We start from the raw sequence: 18,775 nt of genomic DNA on the forward strand, positions 1-18,775 counted from the left end.
ACATCTTTCCAAAATTTGCTCCAATGTTATAAACTTTCTGGTGCAATCATCCACCATTGGGAATTCACACGGACTCTCTGGAGTCGCAATAGACCTCCAAGACTACTGACACGACTCTTTTGACACGACTTTTGAACAATTCTCGCTTAACTTTTCAAAAGGTCCTAAGTAACATTTTTTTCATGATTTAATTTGAGTATTGCGATCAACAGATTAACATGAAATATGTTGATTGCATTATTCAGATTAAATCATGAAAAAAATGTTACTTAGGACCTTTTGAAAAGTTTAGCGAGAATTGTGAGAGCTTCTAGAAATCCTTCTAATGCCATTAAACAAAATTTTACGGGTTAGGTTTTTTTTGTGGACATCGAGAAACCTCCACTGGCTTTGAAGATTGCGCGTCCGGTAATAAAGTTAATTAGTTCAGTGCGTGTTGGCTCTTGTTTCGGACGGCAGAACGATCGCGCGATTTGCCGAAATTTTGTGTTTTGTTTTGTTTTTCCCTTAGGACGGTTCGTAAGTAAATTGATGAATATATTTGATTATTTTTACAGCATATACTGTTATTGACAAACGCTCTATATTGTCGAATAGAGCTCCCTATTATTCACCTTTCCCACTAACACAAATTTTCCTTCCCGAGACATCTATGAAGGTAGTATGGGTTCCCTGCATCTTCACTAGTAGATGTTGAATTAACATTCCTTCCCTTCCTTCCGTGATTGTAAGGACGTGGCCAGGTATACAACTGCTACTGTATAGGAAAAGGTACTAATCCCAAGTACCAATTTGCGACAATATACAGTAGATTGCTCAATTCAAGCTCTATCTGGTGGGGGGGCGGGTGTCGCGGGAGGGGGTTCTCTTCGTCGACTTCCCCTCATTTGAATGGAGGTGACAGGCGGGGGGTTTCTTTGCGGTTTATCACCTCAGAATGCAAGTTCGCATTGTTTTCTTTCGTTCTGAGGTGATAAACCGCAGAGAGATCTGCTGCTTGTCACTTTTGTTTAGGGGAGGGGAGGTCGACGGGGAGAGTCCTCTCTTGCGACATTCGCCCTTATTCCAGATGGAGCTTGAATTGAGCATTGTATAGCCACCCACAATTTGTACAATCACATATGCTATGCTATGCTATCGAGAAACCTCCACTGGCTTTGAAGAATACATAAGGAGTAAGAATTTTTATTCAGTCTCTGGGGAATTAATGGACTTCTAAAAATAGTCACGGGCGCTGCAATCTTCCAGATAATCAAGAATTCAATCCCTACACTGAGAAAATTCTTTATATTGAATATATATGTCGCACACATAAATTTTTGCAATTTGGCGACCCAAATATATACAATTTGTACCCACACATAAATTCAATAACTGCATATTAGATACCACACATACATTTTATTTGATTATAGATTATATTTGTACTTCGCGTGAAGAGTGGTTATGTGTGCACTGATTAGAATCATGAATTAAGTTAATGGATTTTTGCCAATAAAAATGTGTGGAATTTTTGCAGTGTACAAGCTCACATAAATCCATGCAGCACTTACACCCCAGAAAAACATTCCAACCATGCAATACTTTAAATATTTTGGTCTGAATACACTCAGGTCGTTTAATATTTCTAGAGTGCTTTGAGAATAGGTCGTATGTGCAAAAGAGAGTTTCTCTTTGCTTCCTTTCTCTTTCGATTATTACAGATCTATACTACACTTTACTCCATGTTTCTTGGCAGATGACTAAAGATAATAGCTTTGTCTAGCGTTCTGAAGTGAAAATGTACCAAAATATGCAAAACTAGTTTATATATTAGCAAAAGAGAGCGTGACCAAAGAGAGCCTCTCTTCTGCACATACGACCTATTCTCAAAGCAATCTAGATTTGTCGATTGTGGCCTTTGCCAATGGTCCCATGGAAAATTTATAAAAATATGGTCATGTTCGTAAAGAAGTGGCATAACTAGTCTCATATGCTAAGGGGAGCTACACCTACTCAATTTATTTGATCGATTTTTAGTTGTTTGCCAAAAGTGTCAGACAAGTACAGCAAGCAATGAAACTTTATAAGGAACATCTAATGGAGTTTTTTGAAGAACTCGTGGAAACATGTTTGAAGATTCCTTGGCATATTTGTTGTATGAATTCTTCCGCGAAGACATTTCAATTCAAATTTGAGTAAACACCATACAATCTACACAGTTTTTGGAACAGAGCTTTGGAAAAAATCTACTAAACATTCATCAAGGAGTTCCAGGATTAAGCTATTGAGCGAGCTCTTGGAAATCCTTTCTGTTTTTTTATATTTCAGTGGATAGGGAGACTTGATCCCGGGGAGACCATCTGTACTGATGAAAATGTCAACATTCTATCAAAGTTTTAGGATATTTGAATTTGAAGTTATTGCCTCAATATGGGGAGCCTTAAACCCCCATTAGTCACCCATACAAAAATAGATTTGACAGATTTGATGAAGGGTTGGCAGGAAAAATTATTTATTGCGTAGATATCAAGGTAGATATCATTAAAAGGGGATCAAGTCTCCCCAAATTTGAATTCAATGACAAAAATCGTTCATGTATACGCACAGCAATCCAAAAATTCCGCGTATTTTGACGGAAAAATATTTCAAAAACCTGAGGGCACCTTTCTAATTTTATCAAAGCAAGTTCTTGAAGAGGGATCAATTTCCCCCGATAATTTAAAAAGTAAATTTTTGACAGCACTCCAAAAAATCGATTGTGTATCAATAACAGTAATTCAGTTATATTAAATACTATATTTCTTAGAGAGTCTGTGTGGAAATCGCGTATGTTTATTTATTTTTGGCTGTGATACATCGGTAATCAGAAAAGGGGATCAAGTCTCCCCTATGCAGTATCGAGCAAACGTTTCATTGAGACCTACGTACATCGCCACCTACGTACATGAGGTAAATCATATGATGCTTTAATCCACTGTCATTCTCTCTACATGACTATAGTAATTTGACCAACTAAGGATGTGAGGGTCGACCAATGACTTTATAAGCCCATCATCAAATGAAAGTTCACGAAATGTTTTAAAAACATTACCTACAGAATCTTCGAAGGTCCACAAAGATAGTATTCGGCGTTTTCTTTCAACAAGCCTTTAAATATCTAGCTATTGGTTGTAGGTTGAACATTATTGATGATTATTTGTGGATCGGTTCTGAGCTATGGTACATTTAAGCCATTTGATTCAGTTTAGACTGCTTAGACTAGATAATTTTCGAAAAATTGGGCGTTGCGTTTTCATCAAAAGGTAATATGATATGATAGAGTTGATTACTAATCAGCAATTTATATTAATCAAGATAGATCGCATTTCTTCCAATATTCCAATATCAGACTCTCGCGATTGATGATTAAGTATTTGAACGAGCTTTCAAAACTTCTTTTGTTTAAAGGGAACATGCCTCTAACGCTACTGACACAAAACCACTCAAACTAAATAATCTAAAATATTAAAGCGGGTTTAAAAAAAATATTTGTGTCAGACTTCAACAGTGACCATTTGAACATGGCTTTGAAACCTGTGTTATTGCTTAGAGATTAATAGAAACAATCTCGATTACCATGGAATACAAGGCCCGGAGTAAACTTTTAGTCTAGAGACTGCCAACGGTCACACAAAAAAAGCTTTATAGCTTGATAGTGAAAATGGTTGTCGACTGTAACTGCCTCGGAGTATTGTTTTGTTTATCGGCTATGCAGTCCGATTACCAGTCCGATAAGTGTTTGGCATATTGCTCGAAATAAAAAAAAATCACTATAAATTTTCAATATTATGTTTTGTGATTTTTTCCCTGACCTCAATCGAAATTCCCTGACTTTCCCTGACATTCCAGGTCCAAATTGAAATTCCCTGACTTTCCAGGTTTTTCCAGGTAGTCGACACCCTGCAAAAGCTCTTTGTTGCAATTTCCAGGACCTCCGTTGCTCAGCACAAGCAAAAATAGAATTGATGCCGGCATTTTCAGGAACCATAACCGATCTCCTCAAGTGCAACTGGTTTGACTGAAAGAGCTGGTGAATAAATTATCGTCAACGTTATCCTTATATGTTGCATCTTTCGAGAAACAGAAATCTCTGTACACATCACACTCGCACACCTTTTTCATATACGACTCCAATTCCAGTGGTACCAGCTTCAGTTGCATTAGTCATACCAATAGTTGGTTCAATGATACAAGCGGTAATGCGCCGCCAGGATACATAGTATTTCTCAACAATCCAGAGAGCAACACATTTGATTTATCTAGTATTTGTATCTGAATGCGGCATTAAGATTTTAGGCAACCTTGTGAATGCTAAAATTACTCTACAATATTCGAAAACACATGTCTTCTTTAACATAATTGAAATTGACACTTGGTCAGTTACTCGGATCAACCTGCAATCAATCTCTTACGCCTCGTGAGCTCGCTGAATGCTATCAACCTTGGACTAATCGAAATTAGATGAAGCAAAGCGTTTCCGTTACCCATAGAATAGGCTCGAGAGTGAGCCCACATGCATTGCATGAGTGTTCACCCATACTAACCATGTGGGTCATAGTATCCATGTGTGAATTTGTATGCAATTAAGTATGTGCCGACCAGGTTAGAAATATTTCACAGTCAATGCAGTGAAAAACATGGATCTCAGTATAATCTGCAGTCGCCTTCATCGCCGCCGTGGAGAGTGCGACTGGGTGCAGCCGAAAAATCATTTCCAACACCGACAGTTCAATTTCGCATTCAGCCACTCACAAGTCGCTCTGCCAGGCTGCTCAGTTCGCGCCTTACCGTATGACTGTGAGTGGCCCATTTAAACGCGTGGTGAATTTTTTCAATTTGCTGGGTGAATGTGTACATTTTGCTGTGGGAAATTTCATCTTCGCGACGCAGTGGGTGATGTGAGTTCTGTTGTTTACTTTTCTGCCTCTCCGGGAATGTGAGGTTGATTTCAAAGCAGGAAGAAAATAAAAACATGATATAAAAATCTGAAGGGTTATGTACAAGACACGACCGCCCAACGTAAACTACGTAGAACAGTCTGGTGCATTGAGGAATGTAGTCATATTTTAAGATAATTCATTCGATTACTTATGTCACTGGTTTAGAACAAAATTATCATAACTTAAAATATAAATAAATATTGGATACCGTAGTCAGGGGTGACGTCCGAGCCCTCACCGACAGTCTGGAGGTCGGATAACAAAATCGTTCAAAAAGGTCACTTATAATTCAGTTTTATTGTTCTCAGATACATTAAATCTATTCTACAAGCATTCTATGTAGTTGAAACAGTGACCCATTCTCACCCCCATTTGACCCGTTGTATCCCCGACGACGGTACGATAACTTAAAATTTTAACTTTAAAACCCCAAGTGGTAATAATGCTTTTCGCAATTCCAACTGTTGTATTCGACTTAGAGTAAAATTAGTAGGGATTCAGTTTCATTCCAAATTTTCGACCACTATTCTAGTTTATTTGTAGTAATATATAGGTGGATATAGTGGAGTATGTTTATTAAATGAATCCTGGAATCAAGATTCAATTTTTTCGAGAAATCTATTTCGAAGGACTTCTGTTTGCGTCTGTGATTATGAAGCCAGCTTAATTTGTAGGAGACATTCGGATTTTCAAGATTTGATGCTCATGTTTCCGGATTCATTGTTGTACCGACATGCTTGAGTATTAAAAGGCAGAAATTATTTGGAGAACAAACTTTGCCGATAAAAAAATCAATAATGAGCCCGGGACTCTAAGGATTGGCTTTATTTTTGTGAATCTATTACCTAAACCGTTTTATACCACTTATATTCTGACATGATTTTAATGCTGATTTTATGTTTATTCCAAATTTAGTCACAATATGATTCCTGAACCAGTGTTCATAGATGGTGGATTAAAACTAGGTCAGATGAATCTCGCTTTACCTTGACGCTCGGTGGTTGATCAAGCCCTGATATTGCAAGATAGCCCACAAGACCAAGTTAACTTCAAAAGTATTCGTTTTGAAGCCTTAATTGACTGTCATCTAAGCACACGATAGCAGATCTTGTTCAGTACCGGATTTGTACAAAATGCTGGTGGTACAGCGTTAATAGAAGGTCCCGCTAGATGCTCGGCTTTCGACACCTTCTGTTCCGCTAAGGAGAACGATGACAGTAGTATTCAACGGAGATCGATTCATATTTGGTGAGATCAAGCCAATATTATTTCACTTTCTTCTTCGCTATCTCTTTAAGTGTAGCTGTGGATGTCTTCCATCCATTCGTTTGGCTATCTTTCTGTTTTTACACAAATTCATTAGTTCAACATCAGCTACGATTCTTTCCTACTTCCGATTGTGATTCTATACATATTCATTAGTTAATATATCTAAAAATGTGTTCATTGTTATAACTGTATCTTACATATTCATTATATCTATTATATAATTTGAAATTACTCATATAATATGTATATATATATATATATATATATATATATATATATATATATATATATATATATATATATATATATATATATATATATATATATATATATATATATATATATATTTATATATATATATATTTGCCTTTTGTTTATCTCCTTCATCTGTGAAAGCTGTTCCGGTTCCGAGCGCTTTCTTAAGCAGATGATAGGACAATTATAAAATTAAAACACTTGTAAGGACGTGGCCAGGTGTGTGGAGAAAATCGGGTCCACTTAATTGTAGATTGTGGCAAAATCTATAATGACCGTGGATATATTTTTCTCTGCAACTCCATCTACGATTTGTGCAAGGGTTCTATGCTATGCTATGCTAACATGTCGACAGGCTGGCTATTTAATAAAGTGCGGTAATAATTGAAAATAAAAAAGTAGTGTAATAGCTCCAGATAGTTATTTCGATAGTTTTTTATATAGAGTTTTGGCAAAACAATTTTTCTATTTTTAGTATTCGCGACTGTGCCGGGAATACCATTCGCAACTTTATTTATTTCTTATTGAAACATGTTCAACAATGTTGGTTTTGACGCATTGTCTAAGGGGCATGCCACTTTTGGCTATGTCGTTAGTGTACGATCCGAGAAACGGAAACGCGAGATAAAACTTAGTCAAATGTTAAACAAAATTAAATAAATGACTCTAGAGGAATCTGCTAACTCAGCAGAAAGTGATACATAAATAATCTATCCCAACAGAATAAACGGAACTTCAGAGCTTCTAGTGTAAATACATTGTCTAGCACTAATTATCATTTATTATATTGGCCTAATGAATCATAAGCATTTAAAAAAAACTGTTCATAAAATAGATATTAGTATATCAACTTTTGACAATCAGCTGATAAGAGTTTATATCTAAAAGATACTAGTCGACCGAGCAGACGTTGCCTGCATAGAAGGCGAAAATGCGCGTTCTCAAGCGAAATTCCTATAAAAATCTTCATTTCAAATTTTCACCATTTACTCATCCTTACCCGTGATTTTTACATGAAGGAAATATCATATAAACCCGTCGGAAACTGTAACGAACACATAGAAATGAAGAAAATCCATCCCGCCGTTTTCGAGTTATGCGGATACGAACACAAACCGTTTCTTTTTTATTATATAGATAAGCAACATATGATATGTCGAAGAATTGAATTGAAGAAATAATTTAGTACTACAGTTAAAATTTAAATGAACAATCGCTCACTTTGAGTGATTTATTGTTTACCCTTGCATTGCTACACTTTTTTTTCGATTTTTTTTTTCGTCGTGGGATAATCCACGGCATAAATATAAATTGATAAATCGTAAAGAGTGCAAGTGTGTTCGTATTTTGTGTTGGACGCAGTACCGTCACGCGGTTATCAAAATATCTTATTCTGCTGTGTGGGCGAGTAAACTGAAAAGTGAAACAATCAGTGCAGTGCAGATTTGTTTGTGTTTTGCATTGGACGTAGAACGATCGGAGATCGCGTCCAGACGTGTTTTCTTCAGTAAGCAGAACGATCGGCCGGTCATCGAAATTTTGTTCTGCACTGTGTGGTAAGCAGAATGATCGGCCGGTAACCGAAATGTTGTTCTGCTTCGTGCGTGTGTGTAAACTAATTAGAAAGTAAAAGTTTAAATCGCGTCTAGACATGTTTTCTCCAGTAAGCAGAACGATTGGCCGGTCATCATAGTTTTATTCTGCTTTGTGCGGTAAGCAGAACGATCAGCCGATCATCGAACATTTGTTCTGCTTTGTGCGGCCTTTAAAGAAATTAGTATTGTTTTCATCGATCAAACTACACGCTATACACGGCATGCCGTTTACCAAAACGAACCCTGCCACACTCCCTACCCCATATATCCAACATCCCAGTGATCTCTCGTGGAAGTGCAGATGACTCGTCGGCTTCTTTCAAAGCGAGTATCACGTCAACAATTTCCTACCTATTCCCTAATTGACCTGCATTCGGACACGGCCGGCGCTGGTATTGCTTATTTTTTGGGTCACCAGTTCTTACACATTGAAGATGATGTTAGTCCCAAATGATGTTAGTTCTCTGTGTAATTACTGTCGACCTGGCAATAACGGAGTAGCAACCGTGGGCGGTCAATCACGCATGCTGCTCATGCATGCTCATGCAGTAATATATAGGTGGATATAGTGGAGTATGTTTATTAAATAATACTATTCTGAAATAAAAATAACTCACTAGCGTTACATGGTTATGATATCCCAAGCAGCACACGTTGAGCCAATCTTGTTGCAGTAACCATATTGTGAGAGAATTCGGGCATATATAAGTTACTGTGATCGATGTGCAATATGTTTGTTGCTGGGGTGTATACTGGTGAGTGCGTGTACCACGATTTAGCGATTTTACGACAGACAGAAGAATCTCTGCTCTGGCTACGGACAAACAGGTGCCTCTGTCCAATGGTAGTCAGAGCATCGAGTCATCACTGGTGGAAGAATACGAGCCTTGGACCTTTGGCAGAATCTCCGCCTTCTGTTATCTGGAGTGGCCAGGAATAGTTGGCAGAGAAGAGATAGTCGTATTGTTGAGTCCGACAAAGAAGCGCGAGTCGATAAAACCCGGTTGCGCCAATTAGAAATCAACAAATACTAGCCATGTACCGTTTTGACTCAAATTCCGAACATGACTCATATTCCGAACTTTAGCTTTTAAAAGCCCATTTTAACTTTATTCGTGTAATTTTCTCCACAGGAGTTTGAATTCGTTTGTTATCTTGATCCTCAGTGCGGAAAACCAATGACAGTTTTAGTTTTAGGGCGCTAAAACGTCAGTGTTCGGAATATGAGTCATATTCGGGATTTGAGTCAGAACGGTACCAAAAACCAAGCCATTCGGTTGAGATGCGCCAGAGTAGTAAACGCTGCGGACGGGAATAGGGTATTTGTGCTATTTTATTACAATCTAACTCCCACTATCTGGAAGTGGCATTATGGATAACATATTCGTGCAACCATATTATTAATATAATTGCAAGAATCTTAGATCCGGGAGCTAGTAATAGTAATAGTTCTATTGTAACCTATAGCCCGTTTCAATAAAGTATGCGTTCCGAATAAGCCCCGCATGATTGTACGCACAGAGTATCTGAAGTGTATTCAAACTTCCTGAAATAAAATTGAAATCTTTTGATTTTGGCGCATATTTAATAATAAACATATAATTAACAATTTGCAGTTTATCATAAAATGGCTTACCATGCTCCTAAGTTATCTTTGAATCGAACATGTTTGTTCATTTGCATTGCGATTATCGCATTATGACATTGCAATGCCGTTGCTAACAATCGATCATCCTATCTTTGCACAAATATGCGCTTGTATGTATATCGCCGACTGTGGTCACTGCTCTGGCCCTACTTTTTGTGGCAAACTGGTGCGAAGCACCGCACAAAAAGAAGAGCCCAAAAACCAACTACACTGAACGACGGCCGAATGAGACTCACGTTGCGAACGGGAAAAAGAGGTGCTGCCAAAATGGTCCAATACCCTACATTAACGTTGATAATCAAATGTTTCAATATAACTGGAAAATTGGTGGAGAGTTTCCGAGTCGATTGATGTATAAATCTCAAAAATCCATCGAAAGATGAATGCGCTATTAACGTTCAAAATCTTACATGATTTCGTGACGGTCTCGGATTTGGAAATTTTCATTTGTCACCCTGTATCAGAATCTTCCCCTTAGAGCACCTCCACGGGAGTCCTCATCGCTATTCTCATTATAGCGCTCCCTCCCGAGTGCTATTATAGGATAGCGCCCATCTTCCCACCGGTGGTTTTTGTTTTAGGTATAGCGACTTCGTAAACATATTGAGTTCTCACCGGGCGTTGCTAAAAGTTGTCAAAGTTGTCTTCTTCAATGGCTCTACATTTCAAATGGAATTTGGCTAGCTGCTGAAATTAGTATTCTATTCGCATTTTATCAGTTATTAATTTAAAGCTTTTCTATGCCCGCCATTGCATGCGTATGTACTTTGTGTGACAACTGACAACTATGCCCAAGAAGCCTATAGGTATACTCGAAAGCATCCTTGACCGAATCGGGAATAGAACTCGCCATCTCCGGAGGGCAATTCTACGCTTTTGATCGCGAGACTAGCTGAAGACCCGTCGTAGTAAATTTTTTCGCCGTTATTCCTTCTGGAATTCCTTCCTCCTGGAAATTTCTTTAGGGGCTTTATACTTGCAGTCGAAGAAATTCCTCCTGAAATTCCCACCAGTTTTCCCACAAAAATCTCTTGACAAAATCCAGCAGGAATGCTTCCACAGTTTTTTTTCTCTGAAGGATGTCTCGGAGAAAAAAATTTGTAACAACATCCGAAAGAATCCGAAGAGTTTTCAAATGAAACCACAAAAAAATACAGGGCTTTTCCAATAAAATAAATCCCGAGAGAATCTGGAAGAAATCCTAAAACTATTCTGGGAAAACTGCTAAAGATACTTAAAAGAACACAAAGATTGCTGGGGAACTCCCGGAGGGATCCAAGATGAATTTCCAAAATAAATCATTTTTAAATAAACGACAAAAAAGATAAACTTGCGGGAGCTTTACTGGAACTACTTGAAGAACATACTGAACAATGACTAAAGGAACCTTCTGAGACATTCCTGGAAGACCTTCCCTTGAAATAACTATAATAACAAAATAAAAACAGTGGAATTTTCTTTCGCGAGAAATCCATGAATATTTCGGGCTCTAGTGGGCGCCGGTGCTCATCGCTCCTCATTATAGCTGATCCATTACTGTAATTATTTCTTCGCGGTGTTGAACTGGGGTACTAGTTAAAAAAAATGAATATTCTCTTTGTTTTTTAATTTACGCCAAAATTGTTCTGAAAAAGAAAAACAGATTTTCTGCAATTTTTATCAATACCAAAGTGACGTTCACAAAATAGCAACCGTGTATGGAAATTTAGCAACCCAGTGTGGGGCGCTAAATTTGGAGACTCACGGCTAATTTTGAGTTGCGTTCTTATTTTACATTCCCGTTTAGATACCTCCGGTGTAAAAGTGGGTCCCTATTAGGGGCCCGGAAATAGCGATAGGGACCCAGATGGGGACTCCCGTGGAGGTGCTTTTAGACGTAGTTTACGTCAAAAAACATCACCTTCATCCAGTGCTGCCGAAAATTTACAACCCTGGTGCCGACACATGATATGCATATTTCAAAATACATGGATTTTTGCCATAAAGTATGTGTCGATTTTCCTGAGTGTACCGATGGAAGGATCCGGTTCGGTCCTGTCTACTAGAAGAGCTGTACAGCAGTTGGGAATTTCGCAGTCGTATATATATATGGTAAGTGGTAGGGAAATTCACTGGTAATTGTGCATTGCTAGATAGAATTACGCTGAGTTTAGATTCATAAAGTGATGATAAACCACCATTTTCGTTACATGTTGTTTATTTATTTATTTTTATTTTGTCAACCAACGTATTGATGCATAGTGCAAGTATAATATTATTTTTCGTATTCTATGTTTCTATTTTGGAAACCGTTTATCTTATTTATTTTGAGTCGCCATAATACATTAATAACAAAATACCTTAATCATTTACAGGATTCCAGGAACCGTTGAGCTGACTACTGTTATCACGTAGATGTTATTCCGATAATCGAAAGTGATAGCATAATGCACGATGGGATTCCTGATTCAGTGAACAGTCAAAGTAAAAAAAAACTTCTCAAGCAATTTTGAGCTTCACACGAAGAGCGAATATATGCAAGTTTACTTATAAAGTTAACATCTTGGATATTATGTAAGTAGTTTATTTGAATTACTGGATTTGAAAATGATCTTACATGCTTGCTGTTAGGCAAGTACGGCTTAAGAAAATTTTGTCGAATGACGTTTGGTCGAAGGACATTTCGTCGAAAGGACGTTTAGTCGAAGATACATTTAATTGAATGGACATTTTGTCCAAAGTTATTTACACCATAGATTTTCTTATTCTTTTCATGGGTACTCTTTCTTTCACTTAATATGGACACAATAACTAATTAGTTCAATATAATAGTTAACTCGAACAATAATTTAGTTAATGGTCAAACGGAAGCTTAATTTCGACCAAAGGGTCATTCGACAAATTGGCATAGATTCAACTAGTATTACTAGTATACAACCGATATATATTCTTAAAAGAACACAAAGATTGCCGGAGAAATCTACCAGGGATTCAAGACGAATTTCCAAAACAATTTTTTTTAAATGAACGACAGAAAAGATAAACCTGCGGGAGCTTTTCTGGACTACTTGAAGAACATACTGAACAACTACTAAAGGAACCTTCTGAGGCATTCCTGGAAGACCTTCCCTTGGAATAACTATAATAACAAGTAGAATTTTCTTTCGCGAAAAATCCATGAATATTTCGAGCTCTAGCAGAGCGCCGGTGAGCATCGCTCCTCATTATAGCTGATCCATAACTGTAAGTATTTCTTTGCGGAGTTGAACTGGGGCACTAGTTAGAAAAATGAATATTTTCCTTGTTATTTAATTTACGTCGAAATTGGTCTGAAAAAGAAAAACAGATTTTCTGCTAATTTTTATTAATACCAAAGTGACGTTTCACAAAATAGCAATCCTGTATGGAAATAAAGCAATCCAGTATGGGACGCTAAATTTGGAAACTCCAGGGATAGAAGGCGGCTCGGAAGGCGGAGCACTGAATCCCTACCCCGACATGTGCTGCGGTTCTAAAATGTAAACAACAGTGTTAATTCTCTACCACCTTTTTGTTATGGCGAGGCAATTTTTATGCACACTTTTGTTTTCAATAGTTTATCAAAATTAAGCACTCAATCATGCAGCAATATAACGATGTGGTATGCTTGAGATACCTGCTTGATTAAAGAGACTCGAAAAATAATTTATTTGCAGTAACTAGCCGAATATAAAAATGTTCGCATCAACGATTGCGCCCTAACACTGGTTCTAAGCTTCGATGCAGAGTACACGAGCTTTGTTCGCCAGTGACAGGCGTATGCGGCCCTTGGGAAACTCACGGCTAATTTTGAGTTGCGTTGTTGCTACGCGACCGGATGAAACTTTCGGACCTCTTTGAGACAAACTCGTTTGTTGTGTTGGAGTTAGCTTTAAGCTAAAATCGAATTTAATTAGTTCAGTTTGAGATGCACATACAATGTTTACCTACATTTAACAGTCCTTCGAATATAATTCATCCGAGTGCTTATAGCTGTATTTGAGGCTGTAGTGTATTCTAACGTAGTTTCAATTTTATGTTAACTGCAAGTTTTAACGTGTATAGGGTAACAAATTATATATATAGAATAATCAATTTAGGTACTTACAATAGAGCGAATTCAATATAATAAGAAATTAGGAATATTTTTGTGGAAACTTAGGATTATTTAGAAAGCAAGCTGAAGGCACATCTAACAGTGATTTTGCACTTTTCTTTTCCGCTCGATTGTGACGTTTCTGCTGCTCCTCACAATTCGCAGTTGAAGTTGACGTTTCAATCTGAATGCGAAAGACCGTGTTGCCAACATGCGTTCTTATTTTATATTCCCGTTTAGATACCTCCGGTGAAAAAGTGGGTCCCTATTAAGGGCCCGGAAATAGCGATAGGGACTTCCGTGGAGGTGCTTTTACCATATCTTGATGACCGAGCGAAAAAAAATCGTGTAAAAACAGAATCCTCTGTACTTTGTATCCATATTTAGGTGCACTCGTCTTAAATAGGGTAAAACGTCCTATCGTTGTGGTATGTCCTAATGTTGCGGTAATGTTAAAATAGTCGATTCTGGATATAATAGCATAAAAAACAATAGTGGATACGCTAAAACTAAAGCGAATTAACGACTAGAACAGTTTTTGTTTAACAAAATTCCGTTCAAAATTATGAAAAATCAACATTTTTCATTAAAAATTTGAATCCTTTGAGTCTATTATTGCGGTAGTGCTAATGTCCTATTGTTGTGGTATCGATTTCCATAAAAATTGCATGCAATACCGCAACAATAGGACTGACCTTGAAAAAATGTCGCAACGATAGGGGATTATTGCGGTAGTTTGTTTCTATTGTGATAAAAACAAAACAACACAAATTTTGCGCAATTGACGTAATATTTACGAAACTATAGTTAACGAGCAACCTATTCGACTACTGCAATGTGGAAAAAGACCAACATGTAGTTTTCAAAGAATTTTTGAAACCCCTCCATAATAGGTCGTTTTACCCTATAACATTTTGATTTGTTTCGCTACATGTTGCACGTTGAAACAAATTTTGTCACAGTTCAATCATGAGTAATGATGATGCAAGGATGACGGACAAAAAGGACAAAAGGTGTCAACAGTCAGTGATTCATCAAGTTTAGCCGAACCTAGCCGAACGAAAAAAAACTGTAAACAAGTGGAAATTTCGTGTCATATGTTTCATTTACATAATAAATTTCATTCAACCTAAATAATTTATTTTGCATTCATTCATAAGTTGATTGTGATTCCACAATGAACAGCGAGAGCAACAGCAGCACAAAGGTCGAAATGATGGACCAAGCCGATGAAGCTGGCACAAGTGTATCGCCTCTCAGTAATTTACTGTGTCGGACGTGTCGGAAGCCGCAGGATCAACCCGCCGTTCCCGTTGAAGCGGTGCTGGATTTCCACGGGAAATCCCTCTCCGACATGATTTTCGAACTGACGGAAATAATGGTCAACTATGATGCGAATCTTCCTCAGTTCATTTGTTTGGAATGTGTTGAGGATCTGCGGTCGGCGTACAACTTCCGACAGCGATGCATCGATTCGAATGAGATGTTCCTAAATGAGCTGAATGTCGCCTTGGGGTAAGGGATCAAGTATATATAGTACTTCATTGGTGTAGCTAAGATTGAGTTGTGGAACGGTTGCCGAAGCAGGTTCCACAGTTATAGCAAACCCCAATGAGTATTTTAACATTTAACCGCTAGATCTTGATTAAATTTTTTTCGCACAGTCAAGATTCGATTCCTGCCGATCCCAGTGAGTTGATATTGAAGGTGGAGCAAAGTGATCCAGAGCTATCGGAAATAAACCAAAATGAAACCTTTGAGGATCAGTCAAGCTTTGACTTTGAAGCTGAGCCGGTGAACGATATCGAATGCAGTCCGCCAGGATTGAAGAAAAGAAGAAGAGAAAAGAGGAATACACTTAGCGGACTGGCAAGGACGTACATAGTGAAGAAGGAGGATCGCCATTGTTGCTTCATAGATCCCCAAAGCAGATGCAAATATTTCCAGGAGATCTTGGAGATGGGTAATTTCGTTCGGCACTTCCGTGTGGTACATTGTGAAGAAGCTAAGAGCAAAGGATTTTTGCCACAAGGTACGCCGAATATAAAAAAGTATGAGTCGAGATATTCTAGAATTGCGACTAGGTACATAGTGGAGCACGAAAACCGCTATTTCTGTGAAATAGATCCATCTAGTTTATGCATTTATTCGCAGAATAAAGAGGATTTAGTTTTGGGTAATTTTATTCGACATTTCCGATTAGTGCACACAGATGTGGCGGAGAAAAAAGGTTTGATGCGTGGTGCGTTGCCAACAGAACGCGTGTCCGATGCACGTATCATAAGGCGTGATTGGAAGGAATCTCCTGCAAAGCTTGTTTCGATTGCCGGGAGGTATATAAGGAAGTCCGAAGACGGCAAATTCTATTGTGCGATAGACGAGCAGAGCTCCTGCAAATTCTCGCGGCAAAGGGCAAATGTAACGGGCTTTCTACAGCATTTCCGGGTTGCGCATCCGAAAGCAGCCACGTCTAAAATTTTCTCTCTTCAATCGCTGGATAATGAAGATGAAGTCCCTTCGCCTGAATCGTCACTCAAACAGGAAAAGGCCCTTTAAGGCCCGATGCCCACATAGCGTCTTTTCAACGCTGCGTGTACACGGCGTTAAAAGGACGCATGTGTGCATCGGGAAAAAGCGGTAACGCAGCGTCGCCGCACCGATGCACACCTGCGTTTTTTCAACGCCACGTGCACGCAGCGTTGACATCGATACTTTAGTATGCAATTCACTCGGAATAACGGGAATAGGAGAAACACATAATGTTACAAAGCTCGTATCAAGATGGAAGTCGTGCGAAGAAATGGACTATATTTCATTCAAGGTCGTTCTTGATAATAAATGGAGATCCATTGCTTTGGATGCGTCTACATGGCCCCAGTATATCAGATGTCGAGAATTTGTAAGCAAGCACCGTACTACGTGGTATCCCGCATATTAGCTAGTTATTTTTTTGCAATTATTGTTAATTTAGATATTCAAGTGTTAGTTTCTGTTGTAGCTTATGATTGTTTATTGCTTCAGTGAATATGATAATACCAATGTTGTATTGTTTTATAGTTTTAAGACACATCATTTGGGCTCTATTGCCTGTTGATGTTAATAATAATAATAAAAGGCTACGTGGGCATCGTCCCTAAGACACGCTAAAAAAATGATGAAAATTACTTCAATTGCATACGCCAACAAAACATTCGATAGAACAGAAGCCAAAAAACATACTGTTCGCCAAGGAATGATTGCAATTTTCCTCTCGGGTATCTTTTTGGAATGAAAAAACCCACTAAAAAACTTTTTCAAGTGCATCTATATCTCGAGGATTACAATTTTGAAGTTGAAAACACAAGGAATGGAAAGTGCTATGGTGGGGTGCAGATGGCGGACTGTACGCATATGCGGCGAATGATTCATGTGTTGCGTCAGCTGTTGGGTAACCATCCATCATTCACACCGCGAAAATCTGACGACATTGGTAGCCGGACACATAGTCAGAATGTCATACTGTAACACGGTGGAAATTGTCCTTGACAATGATCCGACGGGTACAAGAAGGCGAGGTGCGCAGCAAGTAAGGTGTATCGATTTGGTGGAAGTTTGGACACTTGAGTCAGTTTTTTAGTAGACTACACACATGAAATGAATATAACAAAAGTTGCTAAATATGATAAATTTACGATTTTTTCCGTAGAATCACGTAGAACTGTTTCAATTGAAGAGATAGCGATCTAAATATTTAGAAAACTTTAAAATATATTATATCAACCAAAAAGAGCCAATAAAAAAACATGATAAAGTTGACAAATCACTACATGATTACCACGTGATACCTTTGAAAGAACACATTGGTCAGAATCGTCTATATAAAAAATAATGGATAAATACATATGGAAGAACACGAAGAAGACTGTTTCACCGAATACCAACAAGAACAATCGATATTGGATAATTATGTGACTTGATAAAATGCGTTGTCAGAAGACTCGTACAATATTAAGAAGCCTCCATGCCCAATTTTTTGGTAGAGAATTTTATTTTCACATATGAAAACATTCTAGAACTCAAAGCGGATCAAGGAATAGAATACAATAATTAAATACTAAATTAAATCGGAGAAATAAGTTTGAACTAAATTTTGCTACAACAAAATAGGAAAAAAAAACATAGATGCCTCAACGAATATTTAAGATCTTTTTCAAATGAGCTTCATGATGATTGGATTATATTCTTGTTAAAAATTAGTTTCATTTTTTTTAATCATCCAGGGGGACTAGAGGCATTATGGACACCCTTAGCATTTTGGCAAGTTTCACTTATTGTAAATAACTTACTTCTGATCAATACCATCTACATGCTTTTGTAACTAATTTGATATAAGTTAGATATGAAAACTAGTTAAAAATATACATACATTCAATTAAAAAAGCCAACTTAAAATTTAACTTTTTTGATAACGTCGTGAGATACCCGGGGTAAAATGGACACCCCCATGGGGCAGAATGGACACCTTCAAGAATATTCAATAATACGTGCCTACCAGTGCCCAACTATCAGTGACTATTAGAGGGAATTAGTTTTGAACTAAACATACATAAAAAGTAAATTCAATTCTCTTTATTGACCAAAAAAAATAACAAAGGAAAATAACAGTATTACACATCGAGTCAACTTTGGATAAAAACAAATGTGTTCACTTACAAATATGGCAATGGGCTTCATTGCAGTCATGATACCAAGTGTTACAGTCCGGTCACTTATGCCACCCTTGGCCTCCATTAGAGGTACTGAAAATTGCACCACATAATTCGCAAAGGGAATCTTGAAGAAGTTTTGCTTTTTTCATCGTTGAGCCTTTTGGGCGTCCTCGAGCACGCTTTGGTGTTTCGGACACTGTTTTGGAACGCACATTAGTTTGCTGCTGATATCCTTTTTGGAGGTCACTAATATCCTTCGCAGCCAG

At 37.8% G+C, this 18,775-nt stretch overlaps 2 protein-coding genes and 1 long non-coding RNA gene across 3 annotated transcripts in view; 1 reads left to right on the forward strand and 2 right to left on the reverse strand.

Annotated features, from left to right (window-relative positions):
- Positions 1-18,775, reverse strand: part of LOC134205795 (uncharacterized) — a 129,519-nt gene that overhangs the window by 71,812 nt on the left and 38,932 nt on the right. The window lies entirely within an intron of this gene.
- LOC134211220 (uncharacterized) lies at positions 13,574-14,030 on the reverse strand. The gene is made up of 3 exons (XR_009978984.1): positions 13,834-14,030; positions 13,677-13,768; positions 13,574-13,622 (listed from the first exon to the last, which is right to left on the reverse strand). It is a non-coding gene; the product is annotated as an uncharacterized LOC134211220 (long non-coding RNA).
- On the forward strand, positions 14,855-17,891 carry LOC134211224 (uncharacterized). Its single transcript, XM_062687923.1, has 3 exons — positions 14,855-14,892; positions 14,982-15,336; positions 15,486-17,891. Exons 2-3 carry the CDS (start codon positions 14,999-15,001, stop codon positions 16,375-16,377), a joined length of 1,230 nt encoding a protein of 409 aa, XP_062543907.1. The 5' UTR covers positions 14,855-14,892; positions 14,982-14,998; the 3' UTR covers positions 16,378-17,891.

Source organism: Armigeres subalbatus, chromosome 1 (genome assembly GCF_024139115.2).
Source record: "Armigeres subalbatus isolate Guangzhou_Male chromosome 1, GZ_Asu_2, whole genome shotgun sequence".
In the NCBI taxonomy this organism is placed as follows: Eukaryota; Metazoa; Arthropoda; class Insecta; order Diptera; family Culicidae; genus Armigeres; species Armigeres subalbatus.